General features: G+C 39.6%; 1 protein-coding gene across 1 annotated transcript in view; it reads left to right on the forward strand.

The window, feature by feature from the left end:
• The window catches only part of SPOCK1 (SPARC (osteonectin), cwcv and kazal like domains proteoglycan 1), a 271,707-nt gene that overhangs the window by 174,759 nt on the left and 77,711 nt on the right, over nucleotides 1-19,237 (forward strand). The window contains exon 5 of the mRNA XM_041482122.1: nucleotides 6,540-6,672. Within this exon, the coding sequence (XP_041338056.1) occupies nucleotides 6,540-6,672 (133 nt within the window). The remainder of the gene's footprint in view (nucleotides 1-6,539; nucleotides 6,673-19,237) is intronic.

Raw genomic sequence — 19,237 nt, forward strand, 5'->3', positions numbered from 1 at the left:
AAGTTCCTCCTGGAATGTTGTTTCCCCTGTGCTTATTTCAAGACATCTTCTTACTGTTGGTAAGAAAGAGAGGCTCAACTCTTCCTCTTCCCTAGGAAGTCCATGTTTTTCATTTCACTGAAATGACACCTGTACACTTTCACTTCAGCACTTGAGGTTTTGCTTTAAGTCTTCCCTAAATTGGTCATCTCTAGCCCTGTCTTCTGAGTACCAGTTGCTTTCTGGGAACATTCCAGTGGCTACTGGTTCTCTCTGGACAGACTTAATATAATCTCATCAATGTCACTGTTTGAAAGAATAGCAAGTAGAGTATCCATCTGCTGTGGGAGCCAGTCTTGAACGAGTTCCATTCTGCCAGAAGGGTCCCCAGCCATCACCAAGCCCCATTAAAACCTTTGCACATCCACCAGTGAGCAGTGGCCTTTTTATTTCTTATGGCTCTTTTAAGCCAGATCTGCTGGGGAGAAGATATGAAGGCATCAAGAGAATGTAAAACCAGTTAGGTGAAGTTCCTTCTTTGAATATTGAAATCAGGAAAAGTGGTACTTAGTACAGTGGGACAATGCTGAAATGCAAGGCTGCATGTTATTATTCTTTGTATCTGAAAGTGTAAAACCCAGGTGGAGAAATTGCTGTAATCATATGTCTGTTCTCATTTTACAGTGTTTGTATTAAATAGAGTCTATATCAGATTCAATAGCATAGTACCTTTATTTTTTCAAGGTAATATGTGTAGAAAGGCTCTAGAAATGAGGCCAAGCTCTTAACTCTAGCAGAATACCAAAATGATACAAAAAGGGAAGAGAACACTGCCATCTATACTGGTAAATTTCAGGTTTGTCATTCTTTTCCTCGAGAACAAGAGAAACAGCTTATGCAAAGGAAAGATAAAAACAGGCAGGCACTGCTGGCTTTATCTTCAGTGTGATAAGCTTCCTTCAGGGGGACATGAACAAACTATGCATGAGGCGTGGAGAAGGTACAGCCAGTACATTTTAAACTGTTCCCACTGTGAATTGTTCCAGCTTCAGGAAGCCATTCAAGTTTGCTGTCAGAGCTCCTTCCAGCTTCTGGTACCAGCTCTGGTCCACTGAACTTTTCAATTTTGTTTCAATAGAGCTTAAAATAGTTTTATGTGACTTAGGAATTTTTGTTTGATTTAAGGTCCAGAAAGAAAGAAGGATGCATGAAGTTAATCCTAATCTTGCGGAATGTCTCTGTGAGAGCTATAATTGAAAACTCCAGTACACAACTCACAGAGCCCCAAAGACAGGCTTACCTGGAGAATCCTTACAGTGGGTGGACCCTCCTGTGGGTGCCTAACTCAAACCTGCCTTCCAGGGAACCTGCAAACCCTGAGGATGGCAACATGGCTGTTGCTTCATAGAAGAAGTCTCTGGAAGAGATTGTTGGGAAGAGATGGCCTTTCCTGCAGTCAGCCCAGCTGGGAGTGGCAATTTCAATAAAAGCTCAGTAACACCAGTTTATCCCATGAAATAATTTGGGTTTGTCAAGTCAGTATTTTGTACATAAGGCCTGTTCTATAAAAAAAAAAAAAAATTCCAACCAGCTCAGTACTGCTCAATAGGACCCGAAATAAGTAGCTGTATGATTTTAAGCCCAGAAAACTCGATAGGTGTAAGTAATTTACAACATGAATTGAACCAAATTCTATGGTTGTGTAACATCACTGAAACAGCAAGTTAAAGAACAAGAAGAGACAGTACCAATCTCACTATTTGTTTACCTGATACTTTCTGTCAGAAGACATTGTGAAATTTATTTGCTGGGGTTTTTGAGAAACTTTCTGCTGTTATTTGCAGCAGACCTTTGAAAACTCCACTAACAAAAACTCCTCTGGGTAAAGTATCTTTTTCTTGTCCAATAAAATTACCAAATAAGTTCTAAAGTCCCAAGGAGAAACTTGTATTTACTGTCTGCTTCATCCTAAAAGTTTGTCAGGACTTTCAAAAAAAAACAGCCTGCTAAAGGAACCTGATTTGCAATTGCATTAAACCCATCAATGCTTAATCTGCTAATTTACTGTATGTTCATTTGGGAGTAACTGATCTTGAAGCCAAGTAACATACTTTCAGAGTTATACATTTTTTTCTTAAAGAAAAGTCTGAACGTGTGTCAAATATAAAATTAAATGTAAATAAACTGCAAATGTAAAGAAACAAAACATCTTTTTTTTTTTTCTGCAAGTACCTTTATTTTGAACCCTGGCTTTGCCAGATGTTTTTCCATATATGTTTTTATGTACTGTCCCTGAAAAAATTGTTATCGGAAAGATACAGAGATTCCCTAAATAGCTCAGCCTATATCATCCAGTCAGGGACTGGTCAGGAATTAAGGCATTGCATTTTTGTGTTATGTTGCTGCTTTATTTTAAATCTGAGACAATTTAAGATGTTTTGTTTGACAAACTTTTGGTGAATCAAAGGCACAGTTCAAACTGCCCAGCATGCTCTCAGTGCCCAGCACTGATGCTCCCAGTCGGACTGGACAGGGCCAGGTGATTGCCATCCTTGGGGCTGCCAGTGCACCCAGCTGGGGCTGAGCTTCTGGCTCCCCAGGGCACACCTGGAATCCATAACATCTTGAGTGGAGCCACATTTCCTCAAGGTCCTTTCGGACCAGGGCTTTGTGTTGGAAGCCGTGTGCTGACGTGCAGCTGGCTGTGGCTCTGCCTGCCCCGAGCTGCCCTGGACCCTGCTGGCATCTGGCTGGTGGCATCTGCAAAGCCTCAGGCACTGTCCCTGCTCCTGTGCAAGCCAAACAGATGGCAGCTCCCTGGATTGTCACAGTGTGTGGTGAGCAGTGCGTCTGTGTAAAGAGTAATGAACTTCAGTCACTGTGCACTCTCCCTGTGTAACTGGGAATGCTTTAAACCACTGACATTTCTTTATGTTTTAAAATACCAAGAGGCTGAATGCTGTAAAACTTACCAGCTCCATAATTCTTCTGCCTTTTGGTGCAGTGGTTCACCAGTCTGCAAAGCAAAAGCAGGCAGGGTTTGCCTAAAAGTCTTAATACTTGACCAAAACATTCATGTGTTCAGCTTCTGGAGTAGTGAAAATAGTCGTAGATCCTTTCAACTCTGAGTCTTAAAGCAGGATTAAAGTTGGTTGTAAAAAAATAAAACAAAAGTCCAATTTGCTTTGGTCTGGCTTGCTCCTGACACATTCATTCTAAACCAAGATAATTAGCATAGCAGAGCATTCCCAGAGTGTGTGAATGTGCACTTCCATTGAGAGGGGATTTGCTGGCTGGCTGCTTACGGCAGCCAGTGTTCTTGTCTAGGTTTTAATTTGTTTGTTTGTATGTTTGATGTGTTGTTAGGAGTTATAGGATTGAAAAGCTTCCAAAAGTTCTATCCAGCCTCTCAAATATATGACTGCAGAAAAGTACATGTTTGTTTTTGGAAAATATATGTTCCTTTTACAAGAGAGGTGCTCAGCTGTGGTTTTGGTGGGGAACCGGGGTATCCAGTTAAAACTTTCAGCTGTTGCTCATTTGGCTGAGCTGACAAAAATTACTTTTGACTTGCTTCAAATACAGTGGCACCTTGCACTACTGTTTTGGAAAAACTTGCAGCTTGAAAAGAATATATTAATTTTTGAAAGGCAGACTGTTTCTTGCAACAAAAATGGCTGCTGTGCTACCAGTTCCATGCACCTGCAGGAAGGAGGGAGCTTCAGATTCCTTGCAGCATTCCCTGCCTCATTACACATAATATATGAAGTGCTACTAAAATTGTTTTGTTTTTGTTTCATATTAGTAAAATGCTTTGGGACCTACTCCCCTGTAAATTCTTGTTATTAAGCATCACTCTTTCAGAGAATAAACTTCTTTTTATTATCAAAAGAAGATCCTGAAAACGAATAAAGTAAATGTTTCCTTCATTGTCTGCAGGCAGAACACATAAATGGGGCTCAGGTGAACCCGCTGTGGTCCCCAGCTGAGGGGACATGCCAGGCTTGGTGTTGTCATCCAGGCAGCTGCTCTGAGAGCAGAGCTCAGGCCTAAGGCTGTGCATGTTCTTTATACTCTCTGAAAAGTGATGGAAAGGGCCACCAGGCTCGATGAGCTGCTGGAATGCCTCGGAATAATCAAATTTAATTACTTCTTTCTTTTTTTTTTTTTTTTTAAGTGATGATGGGAGAATGAAAAACATCATCAGCTTCAGAGGAATTTTCCAATAGGAATTGGCTTTGCAATATGAATCTTGAAGGGATCAAAGAAGGATTAAATAAATTGAGAGCAAGGGGGTGTAAGGCTGTGCAGAGATGGACAAGCAGCCTGTCCTGAGTGGACTTCTCTTTTAATGTTGTAGTGTAGAATGCATGATGTAGTGTGGTCCACAAATGCTGTACAATGTGTTTATACTTGCCACTCAGATCCTGTGATATTTTAGGCATCAGTATAGCTAAGAACTGCAATGTATTTTAATTTTGATGAGGTGCTCGTTAGTTCAGTCACTCCTCTCCATCCTCCATGCTTCGTGGCTGATGGCTTTGATGATGATGGCACTAAATCACACACTTCAAGTTTAGCATTTCTTGGCTGTTTTTCTATAACTAATCCTAAAATGTTCTTCTTAACAATTGTATGTGTAGCAAAGGATCTGTCTTTTGAAATTGTGAAAGTTAAGGTAAATGAAAAGTCTGCTTTAAGCTATGACCTTCTGCAGTCTCCAGAGAAAAGCACAGGTCCTTTCATATTTGTCTCCAGAGTCTGCCCATCAGTATCTACAGTACAACATTCAAATGTATTTTTGACTCTGAGTTTGTGCATTTCCAGAAGTGTCGGGCTGTAAGTAAAGTAAATGAGGAAATTTTCCTGTCAAGCTGAAAAAAACCCAAAAGTAATGCCTGTAATCCAAAGAGCTGAAGAAAATAAGATAATCATTACATTTTGATAACAAAGCATAGTTGGGGGGGCTGCAGAGAAATCAGTTACTGTGGAAAACTTGAATACACAGTTTGTACAGCCTCAGCATAAGAGATGAGATCCACAGAGCTGCTTTAGGGGGTTCAGAGCCAGTAACCACCCATGCACAGCATTTAGCACCTGGTGTATTGTACCTTTGTAGGCAGAATGCATCTGAAACAGGGAGTGCTGCTCTCAGCATTAAGGAGACTTCTTCAAAATAACAAGGGAATTTAGTCTTAAATACTTGGCTTCTATTTTCATAGTTTATTATATCATGATTGGATTCCTTTTGTGGACCCAATCTTCTTTATAGCACTATTCATCTCTGGCAAAGGTTAGACTTGAGTGAAATTAGGACTGAGATGAAAGAATAGAATTTATATCATTTAGCAGCTGAATATGTCATTACATCAGAGTTGGTATTGTGTAGCAAATTGCAAGCTGTAGTGAAATTGCTTTAAAAAATATCTGTATATATTTTTCTAAAACTGTGATAAAGTCATTCAGCAGCACATTGAAATGCATTTCTAGCTGAACTGTTATATCATATCTTTTTTCTTCCTGTGGTACAAGAACAGATGGCAGTTATTTTTCTTACCAGTCCCCAGCAAAGCTGCTGCAATGCTTTGCCTTCCCATGTAAATGCTTTCAAGTGAAAGACAAGCACACATGACCAAAATGAATCTGCATTGTAACACTGGATTGGGGTTTCTAAAGCAAACTTTTAATCAGCTTGCAACATTAGGCTGGTGATAATTACTTAATGTCCTATCAGTCAAGTAGTTCATTATGACAGGAAAATGTGCCATTAATCAGAATCAATGGCACGTTTTGCAATAAGTTTTTGGAGCAGATGTCTTTCTTCATAGACATTTTTAATGCAATAATCGAGTATTCTATAACTTGAACACAACTGCAGTCACTCCCCAGGGGCACACATTGGTGGATTAGGAGATGCTCTCTGTGACTTTATGGCATTCCTCGGGGGACTGTGATTGATCTGAGAACCTCAGCTGATAGTTCAGTACACTGGTGTGTCAAAAGGGCTCCTGCCCCTACAGTGACAAAAGCATTTAGTGATTCTGTTATAAGTGATATTGTTATAAGCACAGTTATAAATTGCAATGTTTTTTGAAGGATTTTCTTTTAAAATCATTGCTATCTTAGCACTAGTTTAGCAGCTCTGAGAAGGCCTGGTGAAAATGTCTCTAAATCCATCCTGATGTAATGTTGCCTGCATCACCAGAAATGCTGTGTAGCTCAAGAAATGCTATATTCTGAAGTGAAATCATTTGTAGTTATAAATCTAAATGAAACCACCAAGTGTTGTAAATCTAGGGCTGCCTACCAATTTATGATTTTTAGATTGCCTGCTGTAATATGCCATATTAAAAGCATTGTTAGGAGCTGTATTTAATTTATTTGCTTTAAATCATGGTTTAGTATACTTGGCAGCACTGGGTTAATGGTTGGACTCGATCTTAAAGGTCTTTTCCAAATGAAATGATTCTAAATTAATGCTGTACTGAAAATCTAGAGAAGCTCTAATTCTTCTGTTTTATACAAACTTCTCAAAAACCATGCTGTGTCTTATTTTACAGCCTTCGACAAAAGAAAGGCAACTTGGCCCAGAAGCACTGGGCTGGAGCAGCCAACATGGCAAAGTGCAAGCCCTGCCCTGGAGCCCATCCCAGCGCGGTCTGCGGCTCCGACGGACACACCTACAGCAGCCAGGTGAGCTGACACACCCCAAACACACCCCCAGGCACACCTACAGCAGCCAGGTGAGCTGACACACCCCAAACACACCCCCAGACACACCTACAGCAGCCAGGTGAGCTGACACACCCCAAACACACCCACAGACACACCTACAGCAGCCAGGTGAGCTGACACACCCCGAGCACACCCCAACACACCCACAGACACACCTGAAGCAGCCAAGTGAGCTGACACACCCCCATTCACACCCCCAGCACACACCCACAGCAGCCAGGTGAGCTCTGCCTGCAGCCCCAGCTCCTGCAGCAGCACTCAGCTGGGATGTGGGGTGAAGGTGACAGGCCTCTTGCTGTTAGGCTGTATTAAATTGCACTCTTTGTTAATCTAGGAATGCTTTTTCATGTAAAAAGTGCTGATAAATGTAGGCTTTTCCATATTTGACAAACAACAAATCAGAATGCCAAATTGCAGTCTTGTGACTTTCCTGATTTGTGTTTCTCTAAATAGCCTATTCTCTTAATGAAGTAGAACAATTTTTTTGTCCTATCATATTGATGATGCAACTGAAAAAGAAGTATCATTTGATGAGATTGGCTTGTTTAGACAAGAGGATTTGGGGATAGTTTTTTGTGGGTTTTTTTTAAGACTTGGTCTCCAAATAATAAAATAAGTTAGCAGAATCATTCTTCAGTGATAGATTTATTTTTAATTGTCTCTTTTTTCCTAGACTGCATGGGTAACATATTACAATTCATTTAGCCTGTGGCTTTAATAGGCTTGTGTGCCAGATGCAGCATATATGGTACCATAAAAAAATTCCCATAACCCAGTGGGGATAAATTGACTCATTGTTATACTGAAAATACGATCACCTTAGGGCTTGACTCAATAAAAGAAAATGTCTTCACAGCCATTCAGCATTCCAGATCTCCCATTAGCAAATAAAGCCTTCCATGCCTTGGACACATGTCCCAAAAACAGCACTTCAGGCACTGGAAAGCATGTTTTAGGGAATACCCTTAAGGTTCTCTTAAATTCATGCATGCAAAGTAATGTTTAACAGCTAGTAAAACTACCTTTTAAAATCCAAAAATAGCCTTCACAAAAAAAAAAAAAAAAAACAACAAAACAAAACAAACCAACAAACAAACAGGAAAATAAAGCTGTCAGGAAAAAAAATTCTCTGCTGTGTTGTGACGGCTACATTATTTTCTCAGCTGGGCATCTTGAATTCTCCACTGGAGAATAGAAACAAATATTAAAATGCTGCCATGCCTTGGTAATTTCAGCTTCTCTCCTGTTCTGGCTGAAGGATTTGCATGGCCAGAAGGAGCAAATGAGAGCAGAAACTCTCATCTGTGCACACAGACTGCAGGAAAAATGGCCACATGTTGCCTGTTAAACAAGTTACTCTTTAACAATCTCAAGGAGTGTGTATTGCAGTAATGTGGCTTTGGCATTTATGGTTAAGGTGGGCTCATTTTAAAAACAACTTTTTCTGTCTGAATTCTTGAGTCCATGAGATGTTCTGTAGTAAATAGATTTCATTTCATGTTCTGTCATGCTATGCACTCATTTCTGTGCTTCTTACCTGCTTCTCTGTTAGCTCCAAATGGGATTTTGGCCTTCTCTGTTTCTCACCATAAGATCCAACTGGTTTTCATCAGACATACTGCCAGTGTTACAAATTCACTAAGCTATTGTCATTATGATATAAGCCTGACAGCTACAATGAAGACATGAAACATTTCCTGGTGCTGACATGTTTGACTGTCAGAGACACCTCCCAGGAGTAGCCTGTTTGGGTTTTGTGGTTTTTTCCAAAGGAGATTTTTTAAAGATTTATTCTGAAACAACTTTGTTTCATCTTTATTTATTGTATGTTTTACTATCAATTGCTCCTGATCTAGCAAAATTCAATTTTTTTTTTCTTAGAAGACAGATTTTGGTTAATGAGCTGAAAATACTTTATGGAGGGCATTAAAATAAAATAGTATCTGTTAGTGTCCTAAAAAATAACATTTTTATGATCAGGAATGATCATGAGTGTCTGGTATCTTTTACAAAAAAAAACATACAGCCTCCCTCAAACTCACTGTTAGAATTCACCAGACAATGTGATCCCTTTTCCTTGCCTTCAAGTCACTAAAATCAAAGTTTTCTCAGTAATTTTCTTTCATATGCCAGTGCTGTTAGCAGGAGTTATTTCTGGCCCTGCAGTGCTGCCATGTTCTAGTATTGCCTGTGAGAATGCCCCAGGGGGACTGGAGTGTGGGCAGGGCTTTGTGCAGGGATGTGTTTGCTGGTCCTGGCTCTGCACCTCTGAACAGGCAGTGAGTGACGAGCTGGCAAATGGGCAGATTCCTGCTGAGCTTGTAAACAAAAAATGGAGAGAGACCACTAAGTTTTGGGGGGAAAAATCTTCTGAAAGTGTATTTTGGGCTTCCCCTGCTGCTGGCAGCCAGGTGGCACAGGCAGACCCAAATTCCCCCAAAATTCAATTTTGGTATTCTCCCAGGTCCCAGTGTTCCCAATTTCCCCCAAAATTCAATTCTGGGATTCTCCCAGGTCCCAGATTCCCCCATTTCCCCCAAAATTCAGTTTTGGGATTCTCCTGGCTCTGAGGGATCCCCAGTTTCCCCTGATGGACAGCAGCAGCAGCTGGCCCATCCTGGCTGCAGGGGGGTCTGGCCTCTCCTGCAGGCACAGCTCAGGTGGCAGAAGGGCTTTGGGCTCCTGGCCTGGCAGAGCAGCATCAAAGTTTCAGTGGTGACCTGGGGCTGCCATCCTACAGCAGCAGTGGTTGGATATGGGCTGGCCCTTCTGTACTTTGAGCTGTTATCTGAGGGAAAAAATTAATGAAAAGAAAAAGACACAACACAAGTATGGGTGATCAAGTGCAGATGAAACTTGGGTGTCAAAAAATGCCCAGTACTTCACATTAAGAAAATGCACACGTACTAAATATACAGGCTTTCATTTAGCCATTTGATCCTGGAATAATTTCAGCTATTTCCCAGGAAATGTAGTAGACCTAGAGGCAAGAATTTCTTGACAAAATTGGAGAAAGTCAACCAAATCAATAATGCAAGGGTTATAGGGAAAAAAAAAAAAAAAAAACACCAAAAGAACCCAAAAGATAAAGTAAAGCTCAATTTTTGATCTTACTGGTTGATGTAGACAGAAGTTCAGGAATTTTTAACTCAGCCTTGTTGAGTTCCACCAAAGACATGGAACCCTTCAGCCCCACAACTTGGGAGCCCTTACTGAGGGCTAGTCAAAGGAATCTTTTGGTTTTTTAATCTTCCATTGGAAAATATTCATTGGTGTTGATTTCCAGCACAAAGACAAACGGTAAAATGCTAAAAGTTATAAAAATGCTCACATCTTGTGCTACAATGATTTAAGTGTCACCTAAACTATAGGAGACATAAGGTAATGAGAACTTTGATGGCTCTGAAGTTGATTCAGCTACATGTTTGGGAGTCGTACTGCTTAAAAGTTCTCACCACTATTTAGGCATTGAACCTTTCTGGTTCTTTTTCTGAAATATTGAAAACTTGACCTGGATTATTTAATCTGCTACACATAAGGGCTAAAGTGGATATTGATAAGCCCCCTTGTTGGGCTGTAGTGTGTGGTGGGGTTTTTCATTGTTCTAGTTTTGTTTTCCAGATGACAAACTAATTCTTCCAAGCAATGGGATTCTTCAGTTACACCAATAATTTAGCACTTCTGCATGACAAAATTTGAGCACAGATGTGGTCTGTATGTACTCAGTCCCTGTACCCTGTTTTCAGCAACTGATAAATTAGTGGGTTTTGAACTTGCAGAATTTGCTTGTATTTCTTTATAAATTATCATAGTTTCCTGTGAGCTTTGAACTCTAAGAGGCTTAGGTTTATCAAAGATTTCACTGATTTTTTTTTCTACTTACTGCTTGAAATGCAGGTATTTTAAAATGTACACCGTCTCTCACATAATAACTTTGTACAAAGAAGTTTCCTGGGTATAACAGCTCTATTTAATATTGTGACAATACAAAGCACTTCCATAGATTATTACAGGCAGATTTTTCAAAGCTCTTGAAAGTAGTAATGAATGAAGCTTATGAGGTACGTAAGCCCTGTAAAGAGCTCGATGTAATTAGTTAATGTTTTTGTGAGCAACACATTAAGAAGAATAACTTTGAAGATGTCAGTTTTACAGGAACTTTAATTAAGCTTGTTAATAAAGCAATTACCTGAACATGACGATGACTGTACTTAACTAGTCAGAAAATGAAAATTAGGATCATCTTAAATTACAAAACATACCACCTCAATGACTAATGGTCCCTTCAAAGATGGAAAGGTACATTGGCATAATTATTATGTTTCTAATTAGGTACATTGTTGTTCTGCAAATTTTAATTAAATCACTGTGAACTAATTAAGTCCATTATCATGTCTCTTTCTGTTTGAAAATGTAAAAATCATGTCCTGTTGTCATAACATTAGGTAATAAATTTGATATTAAGGGATGTGCAAGAAAAAAAATTTCCAACAATCTTGAAAAAGAAGAAGAAAATAATGACCAAAATAATGAGACACTATTAGTTAAATGTGTGGAAAGTGAAGGCTCCTATGTTTAATTAGGAGGGGTCTGTGTGCAGAAACAATTAGTAAAGACTTGTTAAAGTGTCTAACTGTTGAGTATTCAGTGCAACGTGGTTTGGTTTTCCATAATCAAACTATTGGCTGGACTACCTGTCCTTGAGCCCTGGGGTGCTGCTCCTCAGCTATGGTTTGGCACAGCCTTTCCTCTCTGTCATTTGTCTGAGGGATGGCTTGGCCTCTTCTGATGGAAGAGAAGATACTCAAAGACTCAGCAAGTGTTAACACTTCTTGTGTGCCCACACAGACAAGAGCTAGGTTAAATTCTCTGATAACTTTTAGCTTTGGTCTGGTTTTGTAAGGAGGAATTAAAGAAATAAGAGAAGAGGTGAGGGAAAGAAAAGTAAGACATAATAGGATATGATTAAAGAATTCCATGGGCAAGAAAATCAAGTCATCCTTATGCATCTGCTCCCTGCATACATTTTAAAGATTGTTGGTGGGAGGTACAAGAATAAATTATTCTTTCATATACCTCTTTGTGAAAATTGATAGATTTTATGAGATATGACTATTGTAAATGAACTTTCTACAGGAAAAAGATTTTGCAGCATTTTAACTACTTCCTTATTCTAGCAGCAGATTTTCAACATTGTCCCTATTTGATAATAGGGATATTTGACTCCATGTGTTATTTGACTCCATGTGTTGCAGGGGGCTTCCTAACTGCAGCAATACATCTGACATGAGGCTTTCAGCACTACTGATTTTATTTTCCCAAATAACCTCTGGGAAACTCCAGAGGACTGTGGGAGAACTAGAGCTGGCCTGATGTTGAGTACCTTTGTATATCCCCTCCTTTGACTCTGGCACATCTGGCTTCTGCATTCCCACGAGGCAGATGTTCCCTCAGCCTGTGCTCTGTACCAGTGAGACTGGAGTTGTGTAATCCAAAAGCTGTGTGAAGCTGTTATTGCATAATCAACTCCTAAATAATAAATTTTGTCTCTCAGAAGGCAAAACAGGCAGAGTTCTGTGCTGTGCATCCAGGGCTGCACAGTTTACTTGGCTTGAAGTATGAGGTGAGCAATGGTTTTTGATCAAGTGCTGTGTATCCTAAAGACATCCTGTTGTTTATATGGTGTTTTTCTCTGCATGGTCTCTAGAAATGAGCACAAAATTTGGAATAAGGTAGATCTGTATTCTTCTGTACCTTGTAATTCATGTCAGTGTCTTAAGATAGTTAAGTGTAAAGGGCATTTTTGCATATGCTTGAAGAATGGCATTTCTTTTTTGGTCAATTAAAATGCTTAAAAAATGGCTTTCTGCCTCCTACCATCTTGCCAGTGATGCCTCTTAAGGGTGTCTTGGCCACAAATTAACAATCCAGGACAAAGATCTGTGCTTTCGCCTGATTGGGGTAACCTTTGTTAAATTCTGAGGGAGCTGGGAAATACCATTTTTTAACTCTGCTCACATAATCATTCAGTTCTGCAAATTCCTGAGTTTCCTTTCAAATCCCATTTAGTTCTGTGTTGAAGTGAAGAAGCTTTTACTTTTCAGTGGTGTCAGACAGTAAATTCAAAACCCCAAACAATGCTCTACCAATTTTACATCCTAACCAGGAAAAAAATAGCCCCGCATAACCACTCATCTGTGCACTGCAGCTGCTTCTGTGACAGCTCCCCAGCTAAAGCCCATGAATATATACATGTTTGCAAGGATTTTTACCTGACATAATATGCATTGTGAGAACAGCCAAAATAGAGGCTTCTGCAGTGACTCAACAGATAGAGGGGGAAAGCAGAGAGCTCTGGGCAATTTTTACAGAGTAAGGGCTGCTCTGTCATATTGCCTGGTTTGAGATTCTGTGAATTAATGAGAAATTGCTGTAGCCCAGGACATGATGTTCTTTCAGAGACTGCTTGTTGCTATCCCCTTAGTCTTTGGAGGAAAAGTCTTCATGAAAACACAGATTGTGCAAACACAGACTTGGGGGGGTGGGAGTAAAGACGGCATAAAATGAAGAAAGGAAAAACAACAAAGGCATTTTTAATCCCTTGAATAAACCTCTTACAAAGAAGATACAGATTCTTTTTGTTGGAAACTGGCTGCTTAAAGCTCTGTTAAAGCCACTGGTCAGTGTTGGAAGGAGATGGGAGTTGCTTTGGTGCTGCCGAAGCCTGGTGATCTCTTTGCTCCTGCATAAAGACAGGACAGAGAAACATTGGAGGCATTCTGGGAACAGATTAAAATGGATCACAACCTGGTTTTGTTTTTCCTTGCTATAATATTTTTTAAGAGAGATTACTTAGCATTTTCACTGCTTTAATTTGTGCTGAGGTCGGTTAGCAAAAAGGCCCTAACAGAACCCAAAATTTATCCAAAGTTGTGTATCCAAGTTTTAGCAACTATGAGTTAAGCAAGCTGATTTAATTGGGGTATGCTGATGTTTATCTCCTTTCTCTAACCTTGCCTAGCAGGGAAAAGATATTTTTAGTTTGTTTTTCCATATTCTAACATTTCTCAGTCCACAACAATTTAGCCTTGCACAGACTGGGTTCTTTGTGATTAACATATTGTGCCAATTTCTAAATCCATATTTTCTCTTTAATTCCTGATTCTGTTATTTTGCCATATTAAGGTTTGTCAGAGTTGAATGTTTTAATTATCAGGTCAAGCCTAAAGACTATGGAGGAGATTATGATTAAATATCTATGTTAGGTGGGTTGCTGCAAGTGGTAATTCTTCCTTTGTATTATTTTGGTAACTTGACTATAGAGAAAAAACTGCTCTAAACTCTCTAAAAAAATCCTTCTCAATATACAGCTGCAGTAGTGATGTATAAATACCATGCTGAGAAAGGCAATATGAGAACCTGTACAGAATAAAACAACCTTCAGGTTTCCAGCCCACAGCCCCCATCAGGGAGGGACAGGGAGAGATGAAGCTTCAGAAGCACAAGGCTGCTTCTCTCACATCCAACCCCCCTAAATTCTGTACGAGCCCATTTTCCCAAATGGCTCTGAAAATACTCAGAGCTCTCTAAAGCAACTGAGCATGCTCCTCTTTTAGTGCTGCAGAAGTGCAGGATTTTGGCCTGGGTGTCTTGAGTTTCACCAGTGCTCACTCAGCACAATGAACCCTAAATAATTTTTAAAAGAAGTCTAGTCTTTTGGCAGTTTTATGCAATTTTTTATTGTGTTCATTTAAATTGACTGTACTTCATTGACATTGTTCATTTAAATGTATCTTCCTTAAATAGATTACATTCATGTTTACCCACTAGGTGTATCTAGAACCTAATTACACCTGCTGCATGATAATGCATCTCCTCATATTTCATGTCAGTTGTTACAAAAACACTAAAAAAAAAAAAGAGGAATGGACTGGGAAGATGTGTGTGGGGCTGAGTCATACATGTCTAAAATATCTTGGCCAAGATATCCACAAACAATATTTTGGGATTTTGTTATGGCAATTTCTATCATACTAAAATAATTTTAATATAGATTTATGTTCCCTTCTGGTTTTGGTGTTTTGTGGGGTTTTTGTTTCTTTCAAAATGACACATTCACTTTATTTACATAGCAAAGGTTAATGCTGAAGAAGGGCAGTTTCTTGCAGAGAGCTTGGCCCCCATGCTTTTCTGATTTCCTCACATGTGCTTTATTCAGAAGGATGAAATCATGTTTAGAATGTCACTGATTTTTCCCCTTCCTGTTTATGAACTTCTGCAGTGTTGAGGACAATCTTTTTATTTAGGCACCCAGGTAAGTGCTGCCAATAATTAGAAGTCTGAATATGCAACAATCCTGCTGCTGGCTGCTCAGTATTCAAAAAAAAAACCCAGAAAAACAATGTTTTTCTAGGGAATGTGTTTAAATATATGTGCTGAAGTCTTACTGAATTAAATAAGACTGAATCTTATTAGCATCTTGAAAAATGGAGTTATGTGCCTGTTTTAGGCTGGAAGATGTAGGCCTGTCAGCTGTATTTTCACAGTAAATGAATATCTTGTTTCTAACATCAGTTCTCTAGATTTTCCAAAAGTTTATGGTTTTTCCTGGTGTTTGTTTTTTTGTGGCTGATATTTTTTGTTTTTTCTTTTTTTGGCTGAGGGGTGCTGTATTTTTAATTCTCATTACAACATTTTATTAGATTTCTAAAAAATATTTGTGGACGAACATATCACCAATGACTTGCTTGGGCACATTACCCCAAAGGAGGGAGCACCAGATGTTGTTAAAATAAAAGCAGAACTTGTGGCTTTTTCTTTCCACATGTGTGGAAGGAGCCAGCACTGAGTGACAGAAAACCATGTCCTTATTAATAACCCTCTACATTAAAATTGCAGCAGGAGCACAGGGAGAAAGAAGCAGCAGTGAGTTGACTGTGACTTGTGTACTTGGAGTTACTGTGTCAGTAATGATGGATGGAGCAAACAATAAAATTTGACCTGTCAGGTTATGCTTCTCAGGCTAGAAGCCTTAAGGCATTTGTAATTGGCTTCAGCCATTATGTTAATGCAGGTGGTTTGGAAAATTAGATTATTTGAGTGATACAGCTGGTTTGCATTTTTAGTGTTCAAAAGAAAAGACTAGAAACTCAAAGGGACTGAAGTCCTAAGACTTGTTCTTTGTAAGCTGCCTGTTGTCCCTGTATAATAGAGCAGGCAGAGGAGTAGTTTTCAGATGAGATGTTCACAGTGTGTAGAATATGAGTTATTTTAAATTATTTTGTGGGGCATAATTCTTAAACAGTGTGTGGGAGGTGCAATGCACATAGTTTCCATTACACACATAAATCTCATTATTATCTTCTTCATATTCTACATTATGCTCAAATAATGTGCCCCTGTAGTATAACAGGACTAGAAAACACTTCTTGGGGTTGACATTACTCAGTGATTTGTCAGTGTGGCATGAAGTGCTTAACTGAACACATTTCTCATAGCTGAAAAAATCTGTGCAGTGTAAATCCACAACTAAAGTGGGTTTTAAATAGCTGTGCACAAAGTAATTCTATCATATTATATATGTTCAGTTGGTGTTAGAAAGAGATCACATTGATATTATACACATAATATTGAGGAGATAATGTGATAGTTGTTGCAAGTAGAATGATGTGCATATTTTCCAGTGAAAGCATTTTATAGTGTAATGTCAGTCTGAGCTCCCAGAGTTTTCATCAAAATCAGTATTCTGAACTTTCACTGAATCTAAGGCAAAATTCAGAGAGAAATATCTCTTCACCCTCAAAATATTTGTACCCTGGGCTGGAAATCAGCTGAGAGCCTGCCCAGTGATAACTTGCATGTTGACAGTTCTTCCTGAGGAGATAGGGAGTGGGTCTGGGGAGGTTGGGGGTGGAGTGGGGTTTGTTTGGTTTGGTTTGTTGGGGTTTTGTTAGAGTGAGTGGTGGAGGTGGGGCAGACTCTGCTTTAAAATGTTTACTCCTTCCAAGGAAAGTAAAGGCAGGAGGGAGTTTTGATTGGGAGCATTACAGAGGATGCCAAAGGTGGTTTTGGACTGGTGGTCTTAGGAGACAATCTGTGGGAAGGAGAGAAAAAAAATGCTGAGAATATTGTAGTGGAAGGGAAAGACATCAGGATTCATTTCTATGAATCCATAGCAAAATTGGATTCCATTTCACTGTTTGCAGAAAACCTTGAACAAGCTGGGCCTGTGCCCAGTCACTGGCAATTAGATGATACAAGTGGAATTTTTTGATTCACTGACAGTTTACCTCCCAGAGGTAATACTACACAAAACAGAAAAAGAGAGCTCAATTCGTTGCATTGCCTTCATCCAGGATATTAGAGGAGAGCAGATAAGAGAATTTAAAATACATGTAGTCATACTTTTTAATTTTTGTTTCCACATGCTCTGGATTGTTCTCCAATGATCTATACTCTTATTTTCCCATTTTAATATGTTACAGATAGAAATAAGTATGTAATCCTTAATGTGATCCTTCCAGTTTGCTATAAGGTAATCTTAGTATAAGCAGTTTCTGCTGCAAATATACTTTTATAATTTTTCCTAGGAGAAAAAAGTGTATGTTTTGTTACATGTATTTGAGAGTGGCAGATATCTTCCTATTAATGGGAGTTATGCCTTCATTGTTGTTACCTTTTCAAACTGAGAAAAGAATGTGAAGTGGGTCATTTTGGGTCTAGCTGGCTGCACTCACTTTTTCTTGCAGGAGATCTTGATGAAAAGGTAGGGAAATAAAGGAGAGATGGAAGTTTCCAAGTTCAGGTTTCCGCAGTGCTGGTTGTGAGATCTCAGTATGAATTTCTGCAGCTGGATAGAGCAGATATATCAAAAGAGTTATGGTAACCTGCACTGCCTGATAAAAAAACCCCAACTTTTTAAAAATTACTGAGATGCTGGAAAGAAAGGACCAAAACATCTTTTAAAGAAAGATTTCTTTAGGTAGCACAGGCAGGGTAAGGAGCCTTTGGAAAGTTCAGCAGTTGAGTGGGGATGGGGGTGGCTTTCTTCAGTGAGTGACGTAGCCACAGCCCTGTGTTCATCTGCATTGCCTGATGAGAATGAGCTGTAAAATGTAAGACAATATTAATAGAATAGCAGAGGCTTTCAGAGGGGAGATGGCAAAGTTATTCAAGCTGTCTCTTCCAATTCCTGTGTAGGTTAGAAAAGACAGCAAACCCTCGCAGGATGCATCTCTAATCTGGGTTTCTGCCCAGCCTGGCAGAGTTAACCCTGCAGGACCTCTGCAAATAGTTCTCATGTCCTGGGGCAGTACATGGCAGCAGCACACAGATTCTCGCTGCTGGATTGTCTCTCCTGCAAATTATATCCACCCCTGCCTGAGCTCTTGGGGGTGAGCTGAAACTGCTAATGGGGCTCAATCAGCAGGGGAATTTTTTTGTCCTATTCTTGCATGTCTGTTTGCAGCTGTGCACCACATGGTTCTTGAAAATTTGCCTGCAGTCTTAATAATTTATGTTGAGACAGAGAATTCCTTTTCATGCAGACATGTAATCACACCATGTAATGCATCTTGTCTGCCACCATGTATTATTTGGTTTTAGGTGAATCTTTTGGGGTTTCTTTTTTCACTTTTGTACACAGGCTAACTGAAGTGTTAGGTTAGTCCCAGGTGACTGGAGAGGTGGAATCTGGCTATTTTTAGTAAGTCAGTAGCTGTCCTTCTCCCACATGTGATAAAGCACATCTTTCTCACACCTCCCTGGCTTAGAATGACACAGCATGATGTCTGTAAAAAACCTGTTTTGGCTGTAAGTGTGCTGGAGTAGCTCTCTCTCCATCAAGCTTAAGGTAGAGATCAAATTTGAAGACTTGAAGCCCATAGCTGGACATCCAGTAGCAGATCTAAACAAAATGACATCCTTGAAGCAGCCCCCCCTGGAGCATGGGTGCTCTCCCCTCATATTACAGCTCCCTTTGGAGGCTGGGGCACTGCTCAGCACCTTGAATTTGGGCAGGTGCAGGTGCCCGGCGATTTGCTGTGAGAGGATATCCGAGGTTGGAGGAGATCTTTTTATTTTTATAGCCAACAGCAGCACATGGGAGTGAGACGCCCCACCAGTGAAATAAATATAATATTAAGAGGAAAAGTTAAAATTGTTTGTGTCCCAGCATATTTCAAACCTCAAATAAGTGCATAATCACTTATTTAGCTTCTCAAACCAATGGTGTCCTCAAATCTGTGGTGATGTTTTGATATGTGTACTGTGCTTCACCTTTTGGGTAAGATTCAGTGCATAAATAACTTGCAAGACTTCTTGACACAGATCATGACCAACAGCCAGTTCATGTGTTTTGTGGGCCACTTTTTGATTTTGACCTAACTCTAACAGACTTGTAAATGAAAATTCACAAATAAAACTGGCACAAATTGTTACTACTTCTTTTAGCTGCCTCTCTAAAAGTAACAAATCCAATTCATCAATGGGATTAATTATCTGTGGAAATGACATCATTACCAGG

This window comes from Pyrgilauda ruficollis, unplaced genomic scaffold (genome assembly GCF_017590135.1).
Source record: "Pyrgilauda ruficollis isolate IOZ18807 unplaced genomic scaffold, ASM1759013v1 scaffold57, whole genome shotgun sequence".
In the NCBI taxonomy this organism is placed as follows: Eukaryota; Metazoa; Chordata; class Aves; order Passeriformes; family Passeridae; genus Pyrgilauda; species Pyrgilauda ruficollis.